At 41.4% G+C, this 20,205-nt stretch overlaps 1 protein-coding gene across 2 annotated transcripts in view; it reads left to right on the top strand.

Moving 5' to 3' along the window:
* Positions 1 to 4: 4 nt before the first annotated feature.
* Positions 5 to 20,205, top strand: part of SGCD (sarcoglycan delta) — a 380,420-nt gene continuing 360,219 nt past the window's right edge. For both annotated transcript variants that reach the window (XM_029942964.1, XM_029942962.1), the window contains exon 1: positions 5 to 369. In XM_029942964.1, coding sequence (XP_029798824.1) covers positions 58 to 369 — 312 coding nt within the window. In that variant the 5' untranslated portion in view covers positions 5 to 57. The remainder of the gene's footprint in view (positions 370 to 20,205) is intronic.

Below are 20,205 nucleotides of genomic sequence, written 5' to 3'. Positions count from 1 at the left end.
GTGAGCCCAGCAGACGCCATGGACGCTGCTGCAGGGGAGCGAGTCTGTGCTTGACACATGTGTTTCCCATTGATAGCTGGAGACAGCCCAGTAGCTCCGAGTTGGCCTGACAAAGCTTTATTGAAGTACAGACAGAGTACGGTTTCAAAGCAGTCAGAAAAAGAACGGGAATGCTGTTCAGGAAATTCTTCAGGCATGGGCAGGGACTTGGCTGCAATTCTGCAGTTGGAAAATCTGACTGGGGCAGCTTCTGAGCACAGGCTGGGCCTGCTCACACTCGGGCTGACGGCCGCCGCCTTCAGAGCCTGGCCGCGCGCTCTGGGATCGTGGGCGATCTTCATCCGCCGCCTTGGGGAGCAGGCCAGCGAGGTAGGGCGCTGTCGTTGCGTTTCCACGCCGCTTTTCTCACTCTCCGCCTGCTGTTGTGTCTGCAAGTGCTGTGAGTTTTCGCTGGGGGTGCGTGTGTTTTACAAGTTAGGACTCACTCCGTCACTTCAAACATTTGTGTGGACTTGCAATCATTTTTTTTAAACCCCATAACCTCCTCAGGATCTGATTTCCAGCAGGGCAGTGACACTCATGAAAGTTAGGATTTAGCTAGCAACACAAACGTGGGGGGAAAAAAAAGTTGGCGAATCCCTGTGTGGTCACCCTGTTCCCACCTTCTGTAACTTATCTGTGTGAAAGAACAGTTCGTTGGCAGGAAAGATCTATCTGTGTTCTTTGCTTCATGAGAGTTTTGAGAGGGGCGTTTTTAGCAGAAAATAGCTTTCATTTTAGGAAGGAATCAAAGTTCGAAGTTTCTATTTTGGACTACACTTTCAGAGTGTGGGAGCTGATACGTGTATATGAGTTCCCGGCATCTTTTATTCTCTGGGACTTTGGCTGTCATTAAGAAGCCCGGTGATAGGTTTGCCTAGAAATATGCTGGATCAACATTTGTAATTCTCTTTCTATTACAGTTTTCGGCTATCCTGAGTTGAAAAGTTACTGGCAGTCTTACTCTCAAAAACGACTTCTGTATTTTGGAAATAGAGACAACTAAAGAGAAACAGAAAACAATAGTTCATTCGCAATCATTCTTAAAAGATAGAGATAGAATGGGGTGAATTTTAGCTCCTTATTCGATTGATTTTATTTTACATTTAACTGGAAAGAGTGCTTAAAAAAAACTTTTTATGTCTTTATTTTGAGAGAGAGAGAGAGAGAGAGAGAGAGAGAGAGAGAGAGAGAGAGACCGAGAGTAAATGGTGGAGGGGCAGAGAGAGGGAGACCCAGAATCTGAAGCAGGCTCCAGGCTCTGAGCTGTCAGCGCAGAGCCTGATGTGGGGCTCGAACCCACAGACTATGAGATCATGACCTGAGCTGAGGTTGGACGCTGAACCGAATGAACCACCCAGGTGTCCCTAACAACTTTTTAAATAATCCTTCCTCATAGATGTATCATCTCTCATGCAATATAGGTTTTTACACCACGCTCCCCAGGAAAGCTCTACCTTGTTTCGTGCTTATTAGCATTTGGAAAATACACAGTGTAATTGGATTTAAGAAACTTGTTCAGCTCGGGAAGGGCTGGGCTAAATCTCACTACAGCTTTGTGATTACTGGCAGAGCGATCAGTGACAGCTCTCGTGTTCTCCAAAGGGTCTTGGCCAAGAGTCTAATTGGGGAAATAGATGAATGAATGGATTCAGGTGTGTGTTTACTTCAGTATTAAAATCTCGCCGTGAGTCTCATGATTCAGATTAATGGGTGAGTGAAGAATTAAGGGCTGGAGTTCTTCATCTCTTTTTCTGTGTAAGACATCTGAGCAGGCAAAGCTTCTATCCTCCAGGTAGAAAGTCAGCACTCTCAGAACTCATTTTCCTCACAGTTTTGCACTTGGAAGAAGGAATTGGGAAATGACGGGCAGCAGGGGTTCTTACTCTGAGAGACGCATGCAAACATTTTCTTCATCGGTCTCACCTTTGTGTTGGGTTGGTTGGAGAGGATTTGAGATGTGCAGGACATGGGACAAAAAAGCGGGTGCACTTGGAAATCACCATAGACAGGGACTACATTTGTATTTTTCCTAAGTGCCTCCTGGGTGAGCCAAATGCCAAGACACATTAAGAACCGACATGAGCCATAGCCAAGCCCACTGCCAGTGAAAAAGGAGACTCCAGTGAGCGCTAATGTCATAGTTGTCTAAATTTAGCTTGCGTCAAACACTGAGCAGAGCAGGCGTGAAATGGCAGCTCAGGGTTACAGAATTTTGAACAGCAGTGCCTAAAACTTGGAAGAAACTTTATAGTTTCCCTTTTTTAGAAGTATAGGAGGGGCAGATCAAGCTCCCTTGACACTTGGAAGGAAAAAGAAGGGGTAGGAGGGCAGAGGGGAAGAAATCCAGGGCAGAGGTGCAGGCAACAGGAGAGAGGAGTGGCCACTCCCCACACTGGGCAGCAAGGGCAGCGGGAGGACACGGTGCCCAGGAATGAAGCACACGTACTAGAAACAGCGCAAACCAGCAGGCACCGATTCATTCAACTTGAAGTATGTGGATAAACCATGGTCTCAGTGAGAATTGTTTTACCCTCTACACGATGGGAGACCCCATGGCCAGTCTGCCCTGCTGTGCCTTCTGGAAGCAATCAGAGAGCACATCTTGTAAGAATGGCAACGCCCAAGGGTTCAGATTTCCCAAGCAAGGAGGGAGCTGGCTCTTATGGCTTTATTTTTAACCCATATTTCTTCCATCCAAAGACACTCCCACTGGGGGTGTTGAGTGAACAGACCAGGTGGGGACGGGTGAGTGATTGCAGTGAGCAGTTTGTTCTAGGCCCTGCCCATGGACCCTTTACCATAAAGACAGACTTTTTCCAAAGAATATAAAATGATACATAGGCTTTATTTTGATGAATGGATTTATTTAAATTATTATTTTTTTAATTTAAAAAACATCTCCAAGGTCACATACCAGTTATTAGTGAAAGTGTTTTATACTAGATTCATAAGGGTAGGAGGTTCATAGAATCTTGGACTTGACCATCCAGAAGGGACTTGGGCCATCCTGTAGTTTGGAATTTCTTGAGTATGAGTAGTATGGAAACTCCTTTTACAACAGGTATTTGTGGGGGATTTCAGTGCCCTCATTCTTTATTTAATTATTTTATTGTACTGTCATTTAAATATGTACAAACCAAAAATATCCACCTACATATTACCTCTCTGTTTTAATCATTCTTGAATAAACCTAGCACAAGACAAAATTTTGAATTAAATACAGAGAAATATATCTAATAACATTCAGATTATCAACTTTGGTTTCTTATGTGGAAGATGCATTATTGGAATTTAATAAGGTTTACACCATGAATATGGGACTAACAGTTACCCAGAGATTACTTTGATCCCAGCACACTTACACCCCTATATCCTGGACAGACCCTTGATTCTTTGATGACCTCTTCCTCTTCCCATCTACCCTCACTATGTCCTTTTATTTGCACCTCGAAGGAATGTGCCATTTTATGTTGTGTCGCATTCTTCTTTATTCAGGACAATTAGCATGGAATTGTTTGTCACCCATGTGATCATATGGTTAATACAAATGTACACTATATATGGTAGTAGCCATTGGTTGTGAATCTAATCTATATTTTTTGGGAGAATATTTCCAGAAAATAATCACATTTAAAATAAAGGAACAGAAAGAAAAATCCAAGAACAGATTTGGTGCCAAACTCTCAGATCTCAGGGAAGATTTGAGGATCTCTTATGGGCTCTCCATGTTAAGAGATGCTGATCCTGGATATTTCTGGTTCCATGCAAGAACACGTGAGGAATCTGGGGAAAGATGGCTCTGTAAACACCCTGTCTGTACTTCTAATGCAACCCAGTTTTCTCTATTGGAGTTTTGCAAGAGATTTCATCTGAAGAGGGAGTTCTAACACAGTATTCGCAGACCTTACGTTTGGCTACAGGTCATGGAAACTCTGCTCACAGAAGTCTGAATGTCTAAGGTGTTGGTTTTGGTGTGTACAGGTATCGTTTGTGCCTCGACAGTACAGGGCTACTGTGGCACCTGAGCACTGTCTCCAGTGAACAAAGCTTCCTTTCTGCTTCTCCATCTTCTCCTCTTTGCTGAACTTCTCATGCTCATGTCTGTGCATCTTGTCCAAGTCAGGACACAGGTAGTGGGTCATGAAGGGAAAAAATATCTTCATGAGACCTCGCCCCTTTCATCAGGAAGGGATCCTCTCCCGTGTAGACTTGCCCTCATGTCCCAGAATACACACCCAGAACTGGATTTTGTACCCACTGTTCTCATGCAATGATACTGCCATAATGGAGTACAGCCAACTATGTTTCACCCTCTGGGTATGGAGTAGGAACCCGCAAATTCAGATAGGCTTTGATAGGCTCATCATCAGGTGGAAAACTCTATCTATTATCAGTGAACACAAGACAGGACGTCTGTAGGATAGGCATGGACAGTTTGGGTCACAAATGGTTATTAAAAAAACAAAAATGCACAAATATATTTGAAAAACACTTCTCCAATAATCTATTTCTTCCACTTGACAGAAGTGGACACTGAGATCTGAAAAGTAGACACTGAAACCAAAAGACTACCGAAGGGACACAAGCAGTCTGTGACAATGACAATGCTTCTTGTTCTTAACCATGAGGGACTACATGTTATATGCATTGCCTCCGTAACTATAACTTAGTGATGCTCTGGAATCCAAGCTCAAAAAAAAAAGGGGGGGGGAGAGAGAGAAGGAGGGAGTAACTTTATACTGCAATCTTAGTAATGGACATTTTGTCAGAAATCACCAGCTTCAGTGGTTTCTCAAAACGTCCTAAATCAGAATTTCAGAGATTAGAGTTGGAGAATCTCTCTATTTTTAAAAGCTCTCTGAGTAATTCTTTTGAAGCCAGCCAGACACTGGTACACAGAACTGGGTTTGTTTAAGACTGTGGTTAAATCAGGATCCACTGCAGGGAAGCCATTTATAGCATTGCTGGCAGATATCAGCCACATGGGTGGGCCGTGCCTTCAATGACGGAGAACGTCTCTACACTGTGAGGCAGCCAGGTGTTATGTCTCTCCTCAAGTCTCCTCAAATTGAGCCAACTTTCATGTCAGTGATTTGTAACCTACTTTTGTAACCTTTTGTCATGGGCTCTGGAGCCACATTTGAGATTGGTGATGGTACTTGGTGCAGACATGAGTTAGAGAAAGGGAGTAAAGGTAGAGGTGGTCAGAAAGCTGGGGATAAGTCCTGACTTCACTAATTGCTGGATCTCAGTTTTCTTACCTGTAAAATGGGATCAGATGTCAGTAGAGTGTTTTCTCTTTCTCATAATCTATGATTTATGGTATTTTAAAAAGCTTTCTCCTTGCCTTATGAAAGTCCAATTCTTCCTTTTCCATGGATGAATGTCTTGAAATATTTCATCCATCCCTTTCCTTTTCGTGTGCGGTTCTCCTTACCCTTCTTGAACACATTCCCGTTAAACTGCTCGTGACAAAAATATGATTCCCTGAACTCTGGTCCAATCATCTGCCAAGTGCATATTCCATGAACAGCACATCAAACGTCTATTAATCTAAGGGGAAGAGAGTGATTTTATGAGAGAAGTCGCACAGTAAGAAGGAAGAGTGGGAGGTGGGATGATCTTATAGCAGAAAGAGATACACACACACACACACACATTTAATATTAACTGAGAGAGAATGAGACAATTTATACAGAATGAAAGAGGCACACCAAGATAAAAAGAGGTACAGGCACAATCAGCAGAGGAAAGAATATTTTACCCTGAGTTATCCAAGTTCCTTTTTCTGTGTTGCCCAGATTTCTCCACAGATTCCCCTGTGCTCTCTCTTACACCTGTGCTGCCACACAAAGAGGTGATCATCTTCATTATTATTTCAAATTCCAATTGCCAAGTGTGAACCGCTTTATATAAAGCAAGGCTTGTAATCCGTGGCCCCTGGCCTGCTGTCAGACAGGGTTGTAGGACTCGGGGAGGAAGGTGTCACTGCGGTTCACTAAGTGTATAAATCCTGTGAGATTGGCTTGCTCGGAAATCTTTGTTGGTGGCTGTCCTAACGGAGCTCCGGGTATGTAGGTGAATGTGGAAGCTAAGGCTTTATTCTTCTTTGTTGATGATAATGCAGTGGCACCTATTAACACAAGCACAGTTCCCTGATAAAAACGATATTGCCGGGGATTAGAAACTCCCTCCTTGTGCAGCCCACTCTCCTTTGCTACGTGATAGAATCAGACTCTCTCACAAGCACCCTGACTTCCAAATAACATATTTCTGAACTCTTGGAAGCCCTGCAGTTTGTTACTGGCTAGGGTTGAAATATTTAGCCACTGAAACTGTTCCCTCTTGAGCTCAGTGAATAAATATCAGCTGTTAGCTCCTTCATCCAAGCAGACATTCAATATCTCCCTATTGTCCTAACTCTGGTAAGGATTGTGGTACTGGGCATGGCATGTTTGATGAAAGAAGACTACTTAGAGCCTAGGAATAGCTGACAGGCAGAGTCACGCTGTGTTCTCCTCCTTCTTGGTCTTACCTGTGTTTGTCCACCATCATCTCTCTTGTCCTATACTCATTTCAGCACTTGTGTGCGCTCGCGCACACTCACTCGCTCACTCACTCACACACACACACACACACACACACACACACACACACACTCACACACTTTTATTCTGTATTGCCGTTGCCAGTTTCTCTCTCTATTAAGGATGTATTTTCCTCTGTCATTTGTTTGGTCCAGACCCAACTCATTTGCTTCTTTCAGTGGTCAGGAATGCTGGGAACAAACCAGAGTCTGCTTATAACTTTGACCACGTAATGACAGACATGAACTCCCAAAGTTGGCCCTGACCTTCAAAGGTCTTTGGCATCACTTCTATTGTAGACAGAACTATATCTGATGTTTGCATGGCTGAGGATGAAAACAGCAGATCACAAACTGGCTGGCCTAAAGGCACATTTTGGATCACCAAGTTTTTTTTTAATTGATTACAAAACATTTAGGTATTCTGAAATAGTACATATAAATCTAGATAATCTAGAAAGAGCTAAATAAGGACTAGTCTGGTCTCTCACAGCATGGCAGGTAGTAGGATCTGAAATGTTCCCATTACTTTGAGAGGGTCATGTGTCCACTTTATTCCCTAACCCCACCTTCCTGATCTATAGGTGTTTTCAATGGCAATGTCTCAATAGAGTTTCTTTTCTGAATCTCAGAAGTTAGAAAATGATTTGAGGGGCACCTGGGTGGCTCAGTTAGTTAAATGTCTGACTCTTGATTTCAGCTAAGGTCATGATCTCACAGTCATGAGATTGAGCCCTGCATCAGGCTCTGGGCTGAGCATGGAGCCTGCCTGTTTAAGATATTCTCTTTCTCCCTCCCTCCCTCTCCCTCCCTCTCCCTCCCTCTTTTTCCCTCTCTCTCCCTCTTTTTCCCTCTCTCTCCCTCTTTTTCCCTCTCTCTCCCTCTTTTTCCCTCTCTCTCCCTCTTTTTCCCTTTCTCACCCTCTCTCCTTCTCTCTCCCCCTCCTTCTCCCTTTCCCTCTCCTTGACCCTTCCCTGCTCTGGTTCTCTCTCTCTCTCTCTCTCAAGATTTGAATGACCTTTATTTAACAATTCTTTTAAGGGTGGTACATAAAGTTCCATTCTAGATGCATAGGAGAGCAATTAAGGTGTTGTGACCTGACTCTCTTAGAGGGCACTGTTGAGTAGGTCATACTGGGTAGGTATCTACTGAAGAAAAATGCAGTAGGACAATATGCCTGGTGCATGGATTTTGAAGTCAGATATTCCTTGGAGTAATCACATTATAGGATTGTACACGGAATTAAAATTTTTTACTGTACTAGTAATCAGAGCAGTCACTGCCTCTAGGGGTGGGGATTAATTAGGAAGGGGCATAAGGGAACTTTCTAGGGTTCTGGAAACATTCCCTGCCTTGATCAGATATCGTTTACACAGATGTACAGATTTGTAAAACTTGAGCTGAAAATTTAATATTTGTTTTTCACTGGAAGTAAATTATAGCTTAATAGACAAATATACATATATATATAGAGAGAGAGAGGTATGCCAGGTACTTAACCAAGTACTAGGTACTTCACTTTTATTGTTAGCATGTTTGTTTCTGGACACCTTGGTTTAAAACAAACAAAAAAAACCCCTAAATACTTACATACATACATACATACATACGTACATACATACAAATAACATAACTAAAAATGAGGTAAATAGTATTTCCTTTCACACCACAGATTTCACTGCAAATATTTGAGAGCACAGATTGAGATCATTACCGAACACGATTGTCAAGTGAGAATCTACTGGATCAATGCTAATTTTATGGAAGTATTGAATCACTATAAAAGGATGTGCCTAATTAGTTGTAGCTGTTTTTCATGATGCTATAAAAGTCTGTGGGTTCCAGAAATGCATCAAAGATGGCTTATTACCTGGAAAAGATGCCTATACTTAGGTAACATACACTGTGGCTGAAATACGGTAGTGGCCATAGTATTTGTAGTATCGATGAATTGTCTTACAATTAATATCCATGTTGATAAATTCGAGCTCAAACTGTTACTAACACATGTTTTTAATTAGTCATCATGCTGTTCTGACCAAGTAGACACATCTGTGTGGAATCATTTAACATGAGTTAGGAGAATTGGTTTTTCAGCCAGACATTCTAAATTCAAATTCTTGCTTTGTCTTTAACCTGCCAACTGTGTTTGGGTCGATGACTTAACCTCTCTGTTGCCTCATCTGTAAAGTAGGGATAATAATCGTGCCTTTCTCATAATTACATGACTGTCAGGATTATATGGGTTCAATACAGCATCTAGAAGAGTGTCTGGGACACGGCAACCATTACACAAGCATTTGTCAGCAGATTTGCATGCTTCCTTTGGGCTAGCAAACCAGTGGCTTTGTTGTAATTTGCCTTTTTTTCAAAAGGCGCGCCCACAGTGGTTGTTGAAAGTGATGTCAAACAGCTGAAAAGACAGAAGCCTGGAATTTGTGGGAAACTTGTGGTTCTCTAGGCCACTCTGAACTTATTCTTGACTTACTCTGTGATCTCCCTGAGCCCGGTTTTCTGCTGTTAAATAATGATTTGAACTTCATATTGCTTGTGTCCCCTTCCTGCTTGTGTCGAATTGTCCGGTCTTAAATGTTTGAGTCATTATTATTTTATTTATTTATTTTGTTTATTATTATTATGTTATAATAAACATAACATATATAAACATTACAAATGTTTATTATTATTATATGGCTTGCTCCCCAAGTCACAGAAGAGTTCTAGAGGCTCAGCTGGGATCCTCATTACTGGTTCTAGTGGAGTCATCACAGGGATTTAAGAAACACTGGTCTTGTACAACACAGCTGGTGTCCTGCAAAGGACTGTCACTCTTGTTAAGAAAGCTGGCCAACAGGGCACCTAGGGGCCTCAGTATGTTAAGTTTCCAACTTCAGCTCAGGTCCTATCTTGGGGTTTGTGAGTTCAGACCCTGCATCGGCCTCTGTGCTATCACCACAGAGCCTGCTTTGGCTCTTCTGTCTCCTTCTCTCTCTGCCCCTCCCCCACTGCTCACATAAACATTAAAAAATCATATCCGTTAAAAAAAAATCTGACCATAGGTGAGGCTGTGATAGGTAGATTCACATCCTCTGCATGTGAAAATGACTCTATTAAAATTGTGGTCAGGTGTTTGATATTATCCTTTTTCTTTTAGGGTGTTCAGTTTACGTGTTCTCTTTTAGTCCTCAACTTGGAGCACCAAGAACCATGTTTAGAACGATGTCCGAGTTATACGTGCAGCCAAAGCTTCAGTGGCTCTCCAGATTCCTTCAAGTCTCTTCTGATATTACCTTCTCCATCAGGCCAACCCATGCTTTTAAAAATTGAACCTGCTCCAACCCCCCCAACTCTCATTCCCCCAACTCTCATCCCCCTAACCCCCATACTGCTGATCTCCCTGTTTCTGTCTTTTCTTTAGACTGGGGGGAGTCCTTTACCCCTAGTACTTGTTCCCTGTAACATAAGTACAGTAAACTTTGGTTTCATATTTGTTAACTGCCTCCCCCTACACTGCCTCCTACCACTGCCATGAGATTAGGCATCTGTGTTTCAGCTCATTGACGTAATCCACATGCCCAGAACAGGAGCATGGCAGGATCTGAAGGAAAACACAGACTTGTCAGGCGGTGGCCGTGCTGAGGCCATTTTAAGTGCATGCCACTCTACGTACACACGGGTGGTAATTCTAAGTACCTCCTATTATATTCAGGGAAAGGCAAGTCTTTGCCACATTCCGTATGCAGTGGAAAGAAAACTGGACCTCACTCTGAGTCTGAACCCTAACCAACGTACTAATTAGAGCTGTCCTTGAGGACTTGACTTCACTCCTTAGTACCTCAGGATCTTAATTTATGAAATAATTTTAGTAATATTCATCTTTCAGGGTATTGTCAAGAATGTATGAGCTCATATATCTAATGATCCCTGGTACAAATAACGTATGTGTGTTTCAAAAATACATTTCCATTTAAAACTACCTCAGCTAGCACTTCATACTTCTAAACCTCAGGGACAGTGAGAATGAATGGTCGTAATTATACTGAAATATCTTCCAGTTCATCAGAACTAAACATTTTGAATTTAAATATAAGGCATATTATCCTTTGGAAGAGAACTCTGATAATCTATGTAAGAAACACGCGCCCCCCCCCCCCCAGGTTCTGCACAGCTTGACCTAGCACAATGCGATTTCTTAGGACTTCTCTGAGAGGCACATTTGGACCTGCATGAAGCATTCAGGCTTGGTTACTGTGGCTTTAAACAGCACTCATATACAGGAGACTTAAATATGTAATCTCTAAGCCCTGAGTCTTTCCCCTGAATTCCAGACTCTTTTCAAAGTGCCTTTGGGACACCACCCCCATAGATTCTTCTATGCACTTCTTTTCTTTTTTTATTTATACTTTTTGGTCAAGTTGGTTTCCATAAAACACCCAGCGTTCTTCCCCACAAGTGCCCTCCTCCATGACCATAACTCCCCTTCCTCTTTCCCCCTTCAGCCCTCTGTTTTCAGTATTAAAGAGTCTCTCATGATTTGCCTCCCTCCCTCTCCCTTACTCATTTTCCCGCTTCCCCTCCCCATGGTCCTCCCTTAAGTTTCTCCTATTAGACCTATGAGTGTCTTCTATGCATTTCAAAATCAGCTTGACTCAAGAGCACTCTCTCTCTCTCTCCCCTCTGTACATTCCCCTCACCACCTGCCTGTGAGCCCACCATTCCCCTGGGGTTCCACCGTGACGAATGGCACTACCTTCCCCCCGCTGCTCACACCAGACCCTTGGCACTCCCAGCTCCTCTCCTTTTCTTACCCTCACCCTGTGTCTCTGGCAGCAGTGAGTCCTGTTAGCTCTACTTTCCAAAAAGACTCAAAATACAGTAGTGACTCACCACTTCTCTCTCACCGCTGCCCCAATCTGGTTACTGGCCTCACCAACCCCTGAGTGATAGCAGTAGTCACAGGTGCCCAGGTTCTCTATCTGCAGTCTTGTTGCAGCACTCTGTTCCTTACAGATCCCAACATGAAAAATCAGATCCTCTTCTTCTGACACCTAGGTTTTCTCATATAGTTACCATCACAATCAGTACCCTACTTAAGGTTTTCACAGTGGCTTGTAAGACCTGGTGTGCACCCTTCTGCCTGCACCCCCAAGCTGGTTTTCAGATACTTTCCCCCTTCTTTACTCTGGTCTAGCCATGCTGTCCTTCAAACTTGCCCATTGAATTTCCACCTCAGTGCCTTTGCACATGCTTATACTGTTTCCTCTGACCAGAGCACTTCCCCCAGATGTCTTGATGCTTAACTCTCTCAATTGTTGATGCTTTTTTCCCAAATCTTTCCACTGTATAGGTTTTTCCTGACCATCCCTGAAACACAGGGCTCCCACTCATTATCCCCTCCTCCTGCTTTCTTTTTTTTTTCTCCTAAGACTTCTTCTCAAGGTTGAGTTTAAAATTTCATATTGGTTTGTTTATCTGTTGATTGATTCCTCCACTAGAATGGGAGGCCCAAGAAGCAGGGCATCTTTTTACTACTAATGTCATGAGAATAATAAGTAGTATTTGTTAAAACAAGACTCGGTAACCGAGAATTGCCAGAAACAACCTCAGGGCTCCTAACTACAGTGTTGGCTAGGTTAAATATCATGTATCTATATAATTTAAAACTGTTTAACTTAGAAAAAACACATTTTTGTATGTTTTCCTGGGACTATTACTTGGCTATATTAAGTGGGCCAAGTTAGATTCAGAACAATAAAGAGCATTAAATATGCCTTTCTTTGTGTAAAAAGGAAAAAATTAAACATATACACATTGAATATACCCTGTATATACATTCAATATTTCTATAAATATTTAACAAAGAAGCTGGTAATAGTCACTTCTATGGAAGGAAGCTGAAAGCGTGCACAACATAAAAAAAGGTTTTAAATGTAGTATGCTCCTCTGCTTTATTAAATACATATACATGTCTAATTTTTTCAGTAAAAATTGTTCAACACTTACATATTCCAATTCTTAGGAAAGTAAACTATGGAATACCTAACTTTTAATTTAATCCACATACGTGTTTAAACAGAAGATGCCACGCTTAGACCATTTCACATAAACAGGCATTTGCTCTTGTGGATGAATTTTCACAAGAAAAGAAGTGCTGACTGTTAAGTCACAGCCGCAAGTGATGAGTTTGTTACAATTGTCTAATTGTGCCAAATATTAACAAACCAAGACTAATGTGCTATATGGATGGCTGAATGAAACCAGCCCTGGAAAGCAGAAAATTTTAAATCAGAGACCTCAAAATTAACATGGCCAATGGAAAACTATTTTTGTGCCAAGATAACCCAAAATGGCTGTGATTTCATGCAAACCCTAGATACTGTGAGGCAGCTGTGGGAGAGTACAGGCCCACTATTTACATAAACTGGTTAGATTCGTACACAGTGGTGTGATTCGTGTTTACTTGTAACTGTACTGGAAATATTAACATGAGGCATCATTATCAACAAACCCTAGCTCCTGTGATTTGTACTTTTTGTCTTATTTCTGATTAAATGATAGTTATTAATTGGGTCATTTTAAGCCATTGCTCCTTATCATAACTTAAAAGGTGTGGCGCAGGTGGCCAGAGTCTCTCTCTGCAAACTATTCCCTTAGTCTGTCTGCTGAGCTCATTCAGTGCCAGCCTTGCCGGCCACACTGATTAATTTAAACAGGCTCTTGTGGCCAGAATGTTTACTGTGCCTTCTGCTGAAAAACATGCCTACCTCTGGGTCTCACCTTAATTGTCCCTTTATCAGAATGGCCTTCCATGATCAGAGCAGTTCACTCTCCTTCCTCTACCAAGGAACCCCCTTCATTTTCTTCTTAACACCTAACTTAGATCTAATGGCTTAATCTGTTTACAAGCGTATTGTCCATCTCTCCCATGGAAGTACAAGCTTGAAGAAAGCAGAAATTCAGTCCTACTCATTCTTTTGAGGACCTATGTATCTCTAGGACCTGCTGTGGTACTTGGACATAATAGATAATCGAAAATATTTTTTCCTTGCTGAGAAAATAGATTGTGACTGGGGATTTCTTTGAAGGCCAGGTCTGTGCTCTGCCGTGTTTCTTCCCTCTTATGTGTAACTTTACAGAGATTTACACTCATTGGTATCCTCATAAATTCTCTTGTGGAACAAGATATTGATAAAGCCTAGGGGGCAGAAGAGTTGGGCAAGCATGAGTGAAATGCATGCCAGTACTCCCTTATTCTCAACTCTACCTTTTTAGTAGAGCAGTCCATACAATCTTACAGGTCCCAAAAAAATCATCAGGAAACTTGATGACATTATATGTGTCTTTAGAAAGTTTATTTATTATTTTTAAATCATCTCTCAAAACATAGTGCATTCCTCCATGTCGGATTACTAATGCAGATACTATAACTGTTCTCTAGCTATCTTTTATTTGGGGGGAGAAAAGGACAACATTTGTTCTTCTCCTGAAGAAGATGTCTGTGGAAATAAAAACAGTGCAGACAAAGGGAGGGCTTATAGCAGTATTAGACTGGAAGATGTCCGCAGCCTCAAAGTGTGCCAGCTGTGTGGCGCTCTGCCCCAGGACCTTCCATCAGTCTTCTACCAACCGATGAAATGTAAGAACTGGGCCAATATAGGATTGACTAGTAACTATTTGGTATCAATTAGATTTAGGAAAGGAAGTCAGCATGTACAAAATGTCTGACCCCTTGAGTATGATCGTCTTTCTGTGTTAAGACGTCAAAGGTTTGTCAGAGAAGTGGGGCTCATCACTCTGAAGCTTAGTGTCAGTGAGCGTAAGCTGAACATATAAGTCAGCTTCCTTAACTGGAGGAGAGATAGCTACAGGGTTCAGGGGACAGTTAGGCTGGGCCTGGCTTAATGGTCTTTGTGAAGACTTGACCATGAACTTGGGATTTGTGCAAATCCTCCAGTGGCACCTGTGACTGATGTTGGACATTTGTGAGGCCATTCAGAAAAGCTTCATAGGCATCAGAAAGTCACTAAGTTATTGGTGATGGCTGTGATGGCAAAAGTGAAGCAGAGCCTCAGACCCTAAGAAGAGGTCCTTCACAAGTCCAAGTCCTAGAAACTGATACTGTCCTTAAGATTGACTAATTAGTATCAGGCCTTGATACTTGTTACATGATCCCAGGTAAGAACATTTGAATGTGTGAGACCATGAGGTCACAGCTTTCAAAACCATGCTTTAGTAATATGTGCATCCAAAATGACCTTCTTTGGAAACTCAACATCTGTTACATTTAGCAGCTACCCATGACGATGTTTGGTGATTATAGTATGCTATTGCCTCGAATGTAGTTCCTCTCTAGTGGCAAAACAACAGAAAGTTTCACTATATTCATTTTCTGAGAAATATAATCCAATTGCATTTTATGTGAAAGACACAGATTATCTATAAGTCACCTGGATTTGTTTATAAACAGGTGAACACTGAAAATAGGCTCATAAAGGAATAGAGTGATGCTTTGGATCTAAGCCTACTTTTTGTAGCAGTATAATTACATCTGTATTTGGAAAGGGAGTCAAGTTACGTAAATTTTCTTTCTTTTACTTGTGATCTTATAACTTTTTGTTACTGGAGGACGTGCATTGTTATGTCATTTTGGCTTCATTTGCATTCATTCATTGAATAAATCTATGCATGTGTATATACACAGACACGTATTTTCATATAATTACATACACATAAACAGACCGTTGTTTAGTTGCTACGGGAGTTCAGAGTTAAAAAAAAATTTTTTTAATGTTCTATTTATTTTTGATACAGAGAGAGACAGAGCATGAGAGGGGGAAGGGCAGAGAGAGAAGGAGACACAAAACCAGAAGCAGGCTCCAGGCTCTGAGCTAGCTGTCAGCACAGAGCCTGACGCGGGGCTCAAACCCACGAACGTGAGATCTGACCTGAGCCGAAGTCAGAGGCTTAACCGACTGAGCCACCCAGGCGCCGCTGGAGTTCAGAGTTTTAAATACTTAAAAGCATTATGCGGAGAGATTACACATACCGCTGTAAAATATGTTGTGTACCAATTAAAGAAGTTCCCAAAGACTGATGGACAGCCCTAGTCTTATGATTCCCAAGAAGAAAGGGTATCGGGATAGAGGGATTACTTTTTAAAATTCACATGCTCAGTCCAGTAGGTACAGGTGCAGATAAACTGACATGTCTTTCTCATGGCAGAAAAGATACCTGCACATTTAAAAACCAAGACACCAAAGGTTGCAAAGAGCATAGTATTCTGTATCCTGCTGAAAGAGGATGGTGGAAATGAAAGCACCAGTGTAGGAAAGTAGTGAAAATGTGAAGGATGGCACAGTAAAAATGTGACTGCTCTCCCTCCCTGTGTGTGTGTGTGTGTGTGTACTGTATATATACTATATACTATATACAGACATGGGAGGAAAATGAATGATCTCACGAGAAGCAGTACAAGCAGAGCCAGTGACTGGGCCAAGAATGTATCTCTTTGTTGGATCTAAATCATGTTCTCAAAGCATGGTCTCTGAGCCACATGTATCAAAATCCCTTTTGGGGCTTGTTAAGAAACACAGATACCTAGGATGCCCTACTGAGTTTGATAGGATTTCTTGGTGTGGGAACTAGGAATGTGCACTGAACCAGTCTCCTCAGAGTGGTCCTTATCCACTGGAAAGTCCGAAAAGCACTCCTACTGGACGACTGATAACGGTTCCTTGCGCTGTGTTCACCTAGGCGGTGATGTCCCACAGCAGCGTCACACTGAGGTCTCGGCTGTACGCCTGGGGTCCTTCATGGGAGGGGCTGGAGGACAATCTGGGTTTTGTGAGGCCTGAAGCCTAAGTAATTTGAGGGCCTGTTTTAAGGGGGGAAAAATCCTAAAGAATTAGATATACAAACAAATTAAAAACACAAATATATTTAGAGTGAGAAAGGAAATTAAGTTATTTATTTTTAAAAGACCTATCAAAAATCCAGAGAAAATGCTGTTGTTAATAATTGACTGACATACTTCTTTTACACGTTTTGGTCGCATAGCCTTTGATCGCCTCTCCATATGACAGCTGTTTGGCACTATCACTTCTTGTGTAGACAATAGAAAGATCTTTGTCTCCGGCAATTTCAACAGAACTGAGTTTTTTATTACTGCTGGTGGTGACGCGTAAAGCATGCAGTGTTACAAACAGAATATAAACACAGTGCACATAACCTGCAAGCATAAGAATTCCAATTAATTCTATATTCCATGCTTCCCATAAAAATAAAAACTGTATGGAGCATTTATCATTTTATATGCCGAATTGGATATATTCCTGTCAAGAGAGAATTTCTGTTTTGACTAGGTATCAGTAAGAATTGAATCTCACTTGAAATTTTACGTATCTAATTATTGAAAAAATACTTCCAGTAGCTTCTGGCTCTTCTGCCACCTAGATACTTCTGGTGTCGGCCATCAGAGGGTATGTTTTACATCACAATGTGTGCTTGGGTCCTTTACCTTTATGACATTGTGCTCAGTGAGTTGGCACCAAGGGTGGAAGAAGAATTTCTGGAAGACATCCCTACATGAGGAGGGCTAGAAATAATGTAACTCTACCAGGAAGTGTCAGCAAATGACATAAATAGTTACTAGTGTAGTCATACTCTATGAACCCCCAATTCACTGTCCTGTTAGTTGGACCTCCAAAATTAATGTGCATCCTCCAAAGCCACCCAATATAAAGGGAATTTGAAAAATACCAGGTTGTAACAAGTTGGAATTAAAACACCTTACTTTAGCCCATTTGACAAAAATTGTATGGTGCTATTTTTTAAAAAATTTTAATGTTTTTTATTTATTTTTGAGAGACAGACACAGCATGAGCAGGGGAGGGTCAGAGAGAGAGGGAGACACAGAATCCAAAGCAGGCTCCAGGCCTTGAGCTAGCTGTCAGCACAGAGCCCAACGTGGCTTGAACCCACGAACCATGAGATCATGACCTGAAACGAAGCCGGATGCTTAACCCACTGAGCCACCCAGGCGCCCCTGTATGGTGCTATTACTGTATTACTAAGGTGCCTCCCAGAGTCATGAAAGGGGCCTGAACATGAGAGGACTTGAAACGTCAGCTTCATTCCCTGGAAGGATTTCTACTGGGGAGGATCAGAAAGAAACACAGATTGGAGATCTTTCTTCTTATATTTTTATCATCTCAACATGTTTCAGCTTTTGACTAGAAAAATTAATGTGCTCAGCATATCTAAATGTTCTTTTTCTATCCAGGATTATTGGTAACAGATGTATCCGCTTCCTTAGGTTTGGTTGGCATTGCTTCCTGTGGTAACCATTTGTACAGAATTGCTCACTCCCTCGCCTATTTCTTTCTTTCTTCCTTTACCTTCTGAGTTGCAAACTGGACTATTTTGTTTTATGTGGCTCATTAAAGTAGGCAGTTGGAGTGGGAGAGATGCAAGAGCCCTCGTTACATACAGAATAGGCTTCTACACCAGGCGTGAGGGATCTGAATTCTAATCCCTGCTCAGCTTTTAATTTGTTGTTTGACTTGGAAGAGAATTGCTTCTCCTTCAAGCTCCTCAGCTAGTCAGTAAACACGGTGGCCAAAAGTAGTCCTTCCTGAGAGTCCAAGCCTTCTGCCAGGCCCTCAGGGAAGCTCTGCTTTTTTGCTGTTGTGTATTCTAGAATTGGGTTCAAGCTTTTTGTCTTGCAGTGGTCATCTATTAAAAAAATATATATTGAAGGCCATTTTTTAGAGATGTAGTCCCAAAGGCTTGGAATGACCCAGGGACTTTTTTTTATTTAACAATTCTAATTCCATCAGAGAGCTTAGAACTTGAATTTGTAGGGGTGCCTGGGTGGCTTAGTCAGTTGAGTGTCCAACTTCGGCTCAGGCCATTATCTCACAGTTCATGGGTTTGAGCCCCACATCGGGCTCTGTGCTGGCAGCTAGCTCAGAGCCTAGAGCCTGCTTCCGATTCTGTACCTCCCTCTTTCTGACCCTCCCCTGCTCATGCTGTCTCTCTGTATCTCTCAAAAGAAAAAAAAAAGAACCTGAATTTGTATTTGTTAGAAGTTTGTTTTGGAGCCTCATGCATAGTCAAGGATGAGAGAGATTATTCTGGACCATTGGTATGCAACCTTATCTATACCAAATTACCTGGGACCCTTTAAAAATGCTGATCCCTGGGTCCTACCTTTGTGATTATTTAATAGATCTAGTCTTAAATCAGCTCATTCATCAAATTAGTTGATTAGAGCTAAAGGATCTTGCAGACATGATTTTACAATTCTGTGATCATTCCTTTATAGAATATGTTTTAATGAAAAACAAAGGCCTAATTTCCTTCAAACTTGTAAAACATTCATTCTCCTTCTTGGTGTGTAAAAAAGGTAGTGGGAAAGAACTTTGTTGTATTTCTGCACTGTTGCACTACAGCCCTGATCTGTAGAATTGTAAGGAGCTGAGTTATGAAATGGAGACCCTCTCAGAGCATGCCACTCACTGCTTGGTTGAGAACCCACTGCTTTGAGAGCCTAAGTGAAAATGTTCAGGATACTACAAATTACTTTCCCTGTGGTGTTTGGCTTATACTTCTATACCCGCCTAGATGGCAGATTTCATATGAGATGGGAAGTCATTCATTTGGCATCTAAGTATTTGTTTTTTTAGTCATTCATTCCATATGCATATATTTAAATAAATACTTATATTAGGAGCTTATTTTTGCCCTAGAGTATTGTCCAAAACAAGATAGATGTCATGTAGGACTTCATTGAGCATTTCCATTGACCATAAATAAGAATGCACTTGGCTTTTTAGTATTCCAGTGATGTTTAAGGGCCTTCAGTTCTCAAGGGGATTTTTAGATTTTATTTTTAGATTTTCATGATTATCTAAAAACTATAAGGTAATCATATCCCAGCCCACATGGAAGATGACTTAATAACCAACGATGTGATTTTAGAGCCCCCATTTTGTCACCGTGGTCACGTTGGTACCACCTACAATACATTTCATTGCTCTTGACTAAGATGAAAATAAAAAGAGGCAAGCTTTATTCTTAGGGAGTGAGTATACTTGCATCAAGGGCAAATGAACTACAAATCCCAGAATAAAGGATATGCAGGTATTTGGAGAAAAGCAGTAGGGGCCATGTTGTCACACAGCTCATGGCAGACTCGGGATGATAGACTCAGAAGATGCTGTGCTAAAGCACTTCATACCACATTATGTCACTTAGCGTTAAGAAATCATCATCCTTTGTAGTAGTCTGTTATTGTACACTTTCACTGATACACATTGGTAGATTTGTTTGCATTTAATTTTAAAACTGGTTTTGGTTTTAGAATTTTATTTAAGTGGTAAGTTTACCTAGATTTGCATTGATGCTTAATCAGTAGTGGTAAGATAAAAATCATTTGTGTCAACAGCAGGGATTAGGGAAAGCTTCCTTACTTTAAAGGGATCAGTATATTATTTAACATTGACAAATATTTTTTCTAATTTATCTCACTTTACTATGATCACTATTTAATGAGTTCTTTCCTCCCATTAACCTGC

Source organism: Suricata suricatta, chromosome 6 (assembly GCF_006229205.1).
Source record: "Suricata suricatta isolate VVHF042 chromosome 6, meerkat_22Aug2017_6uvM2_HiC, whole genome shotgun sequence".
Lineage (NCBI taxonomy): Eukaryota > Metazoa > Chordata > Mammalia > Carnivora > Herpestidae > Suricata > Suricata suricatta.
This window is presented reverse-complemented; position numbering and strand designations above follow the sequence as displayed.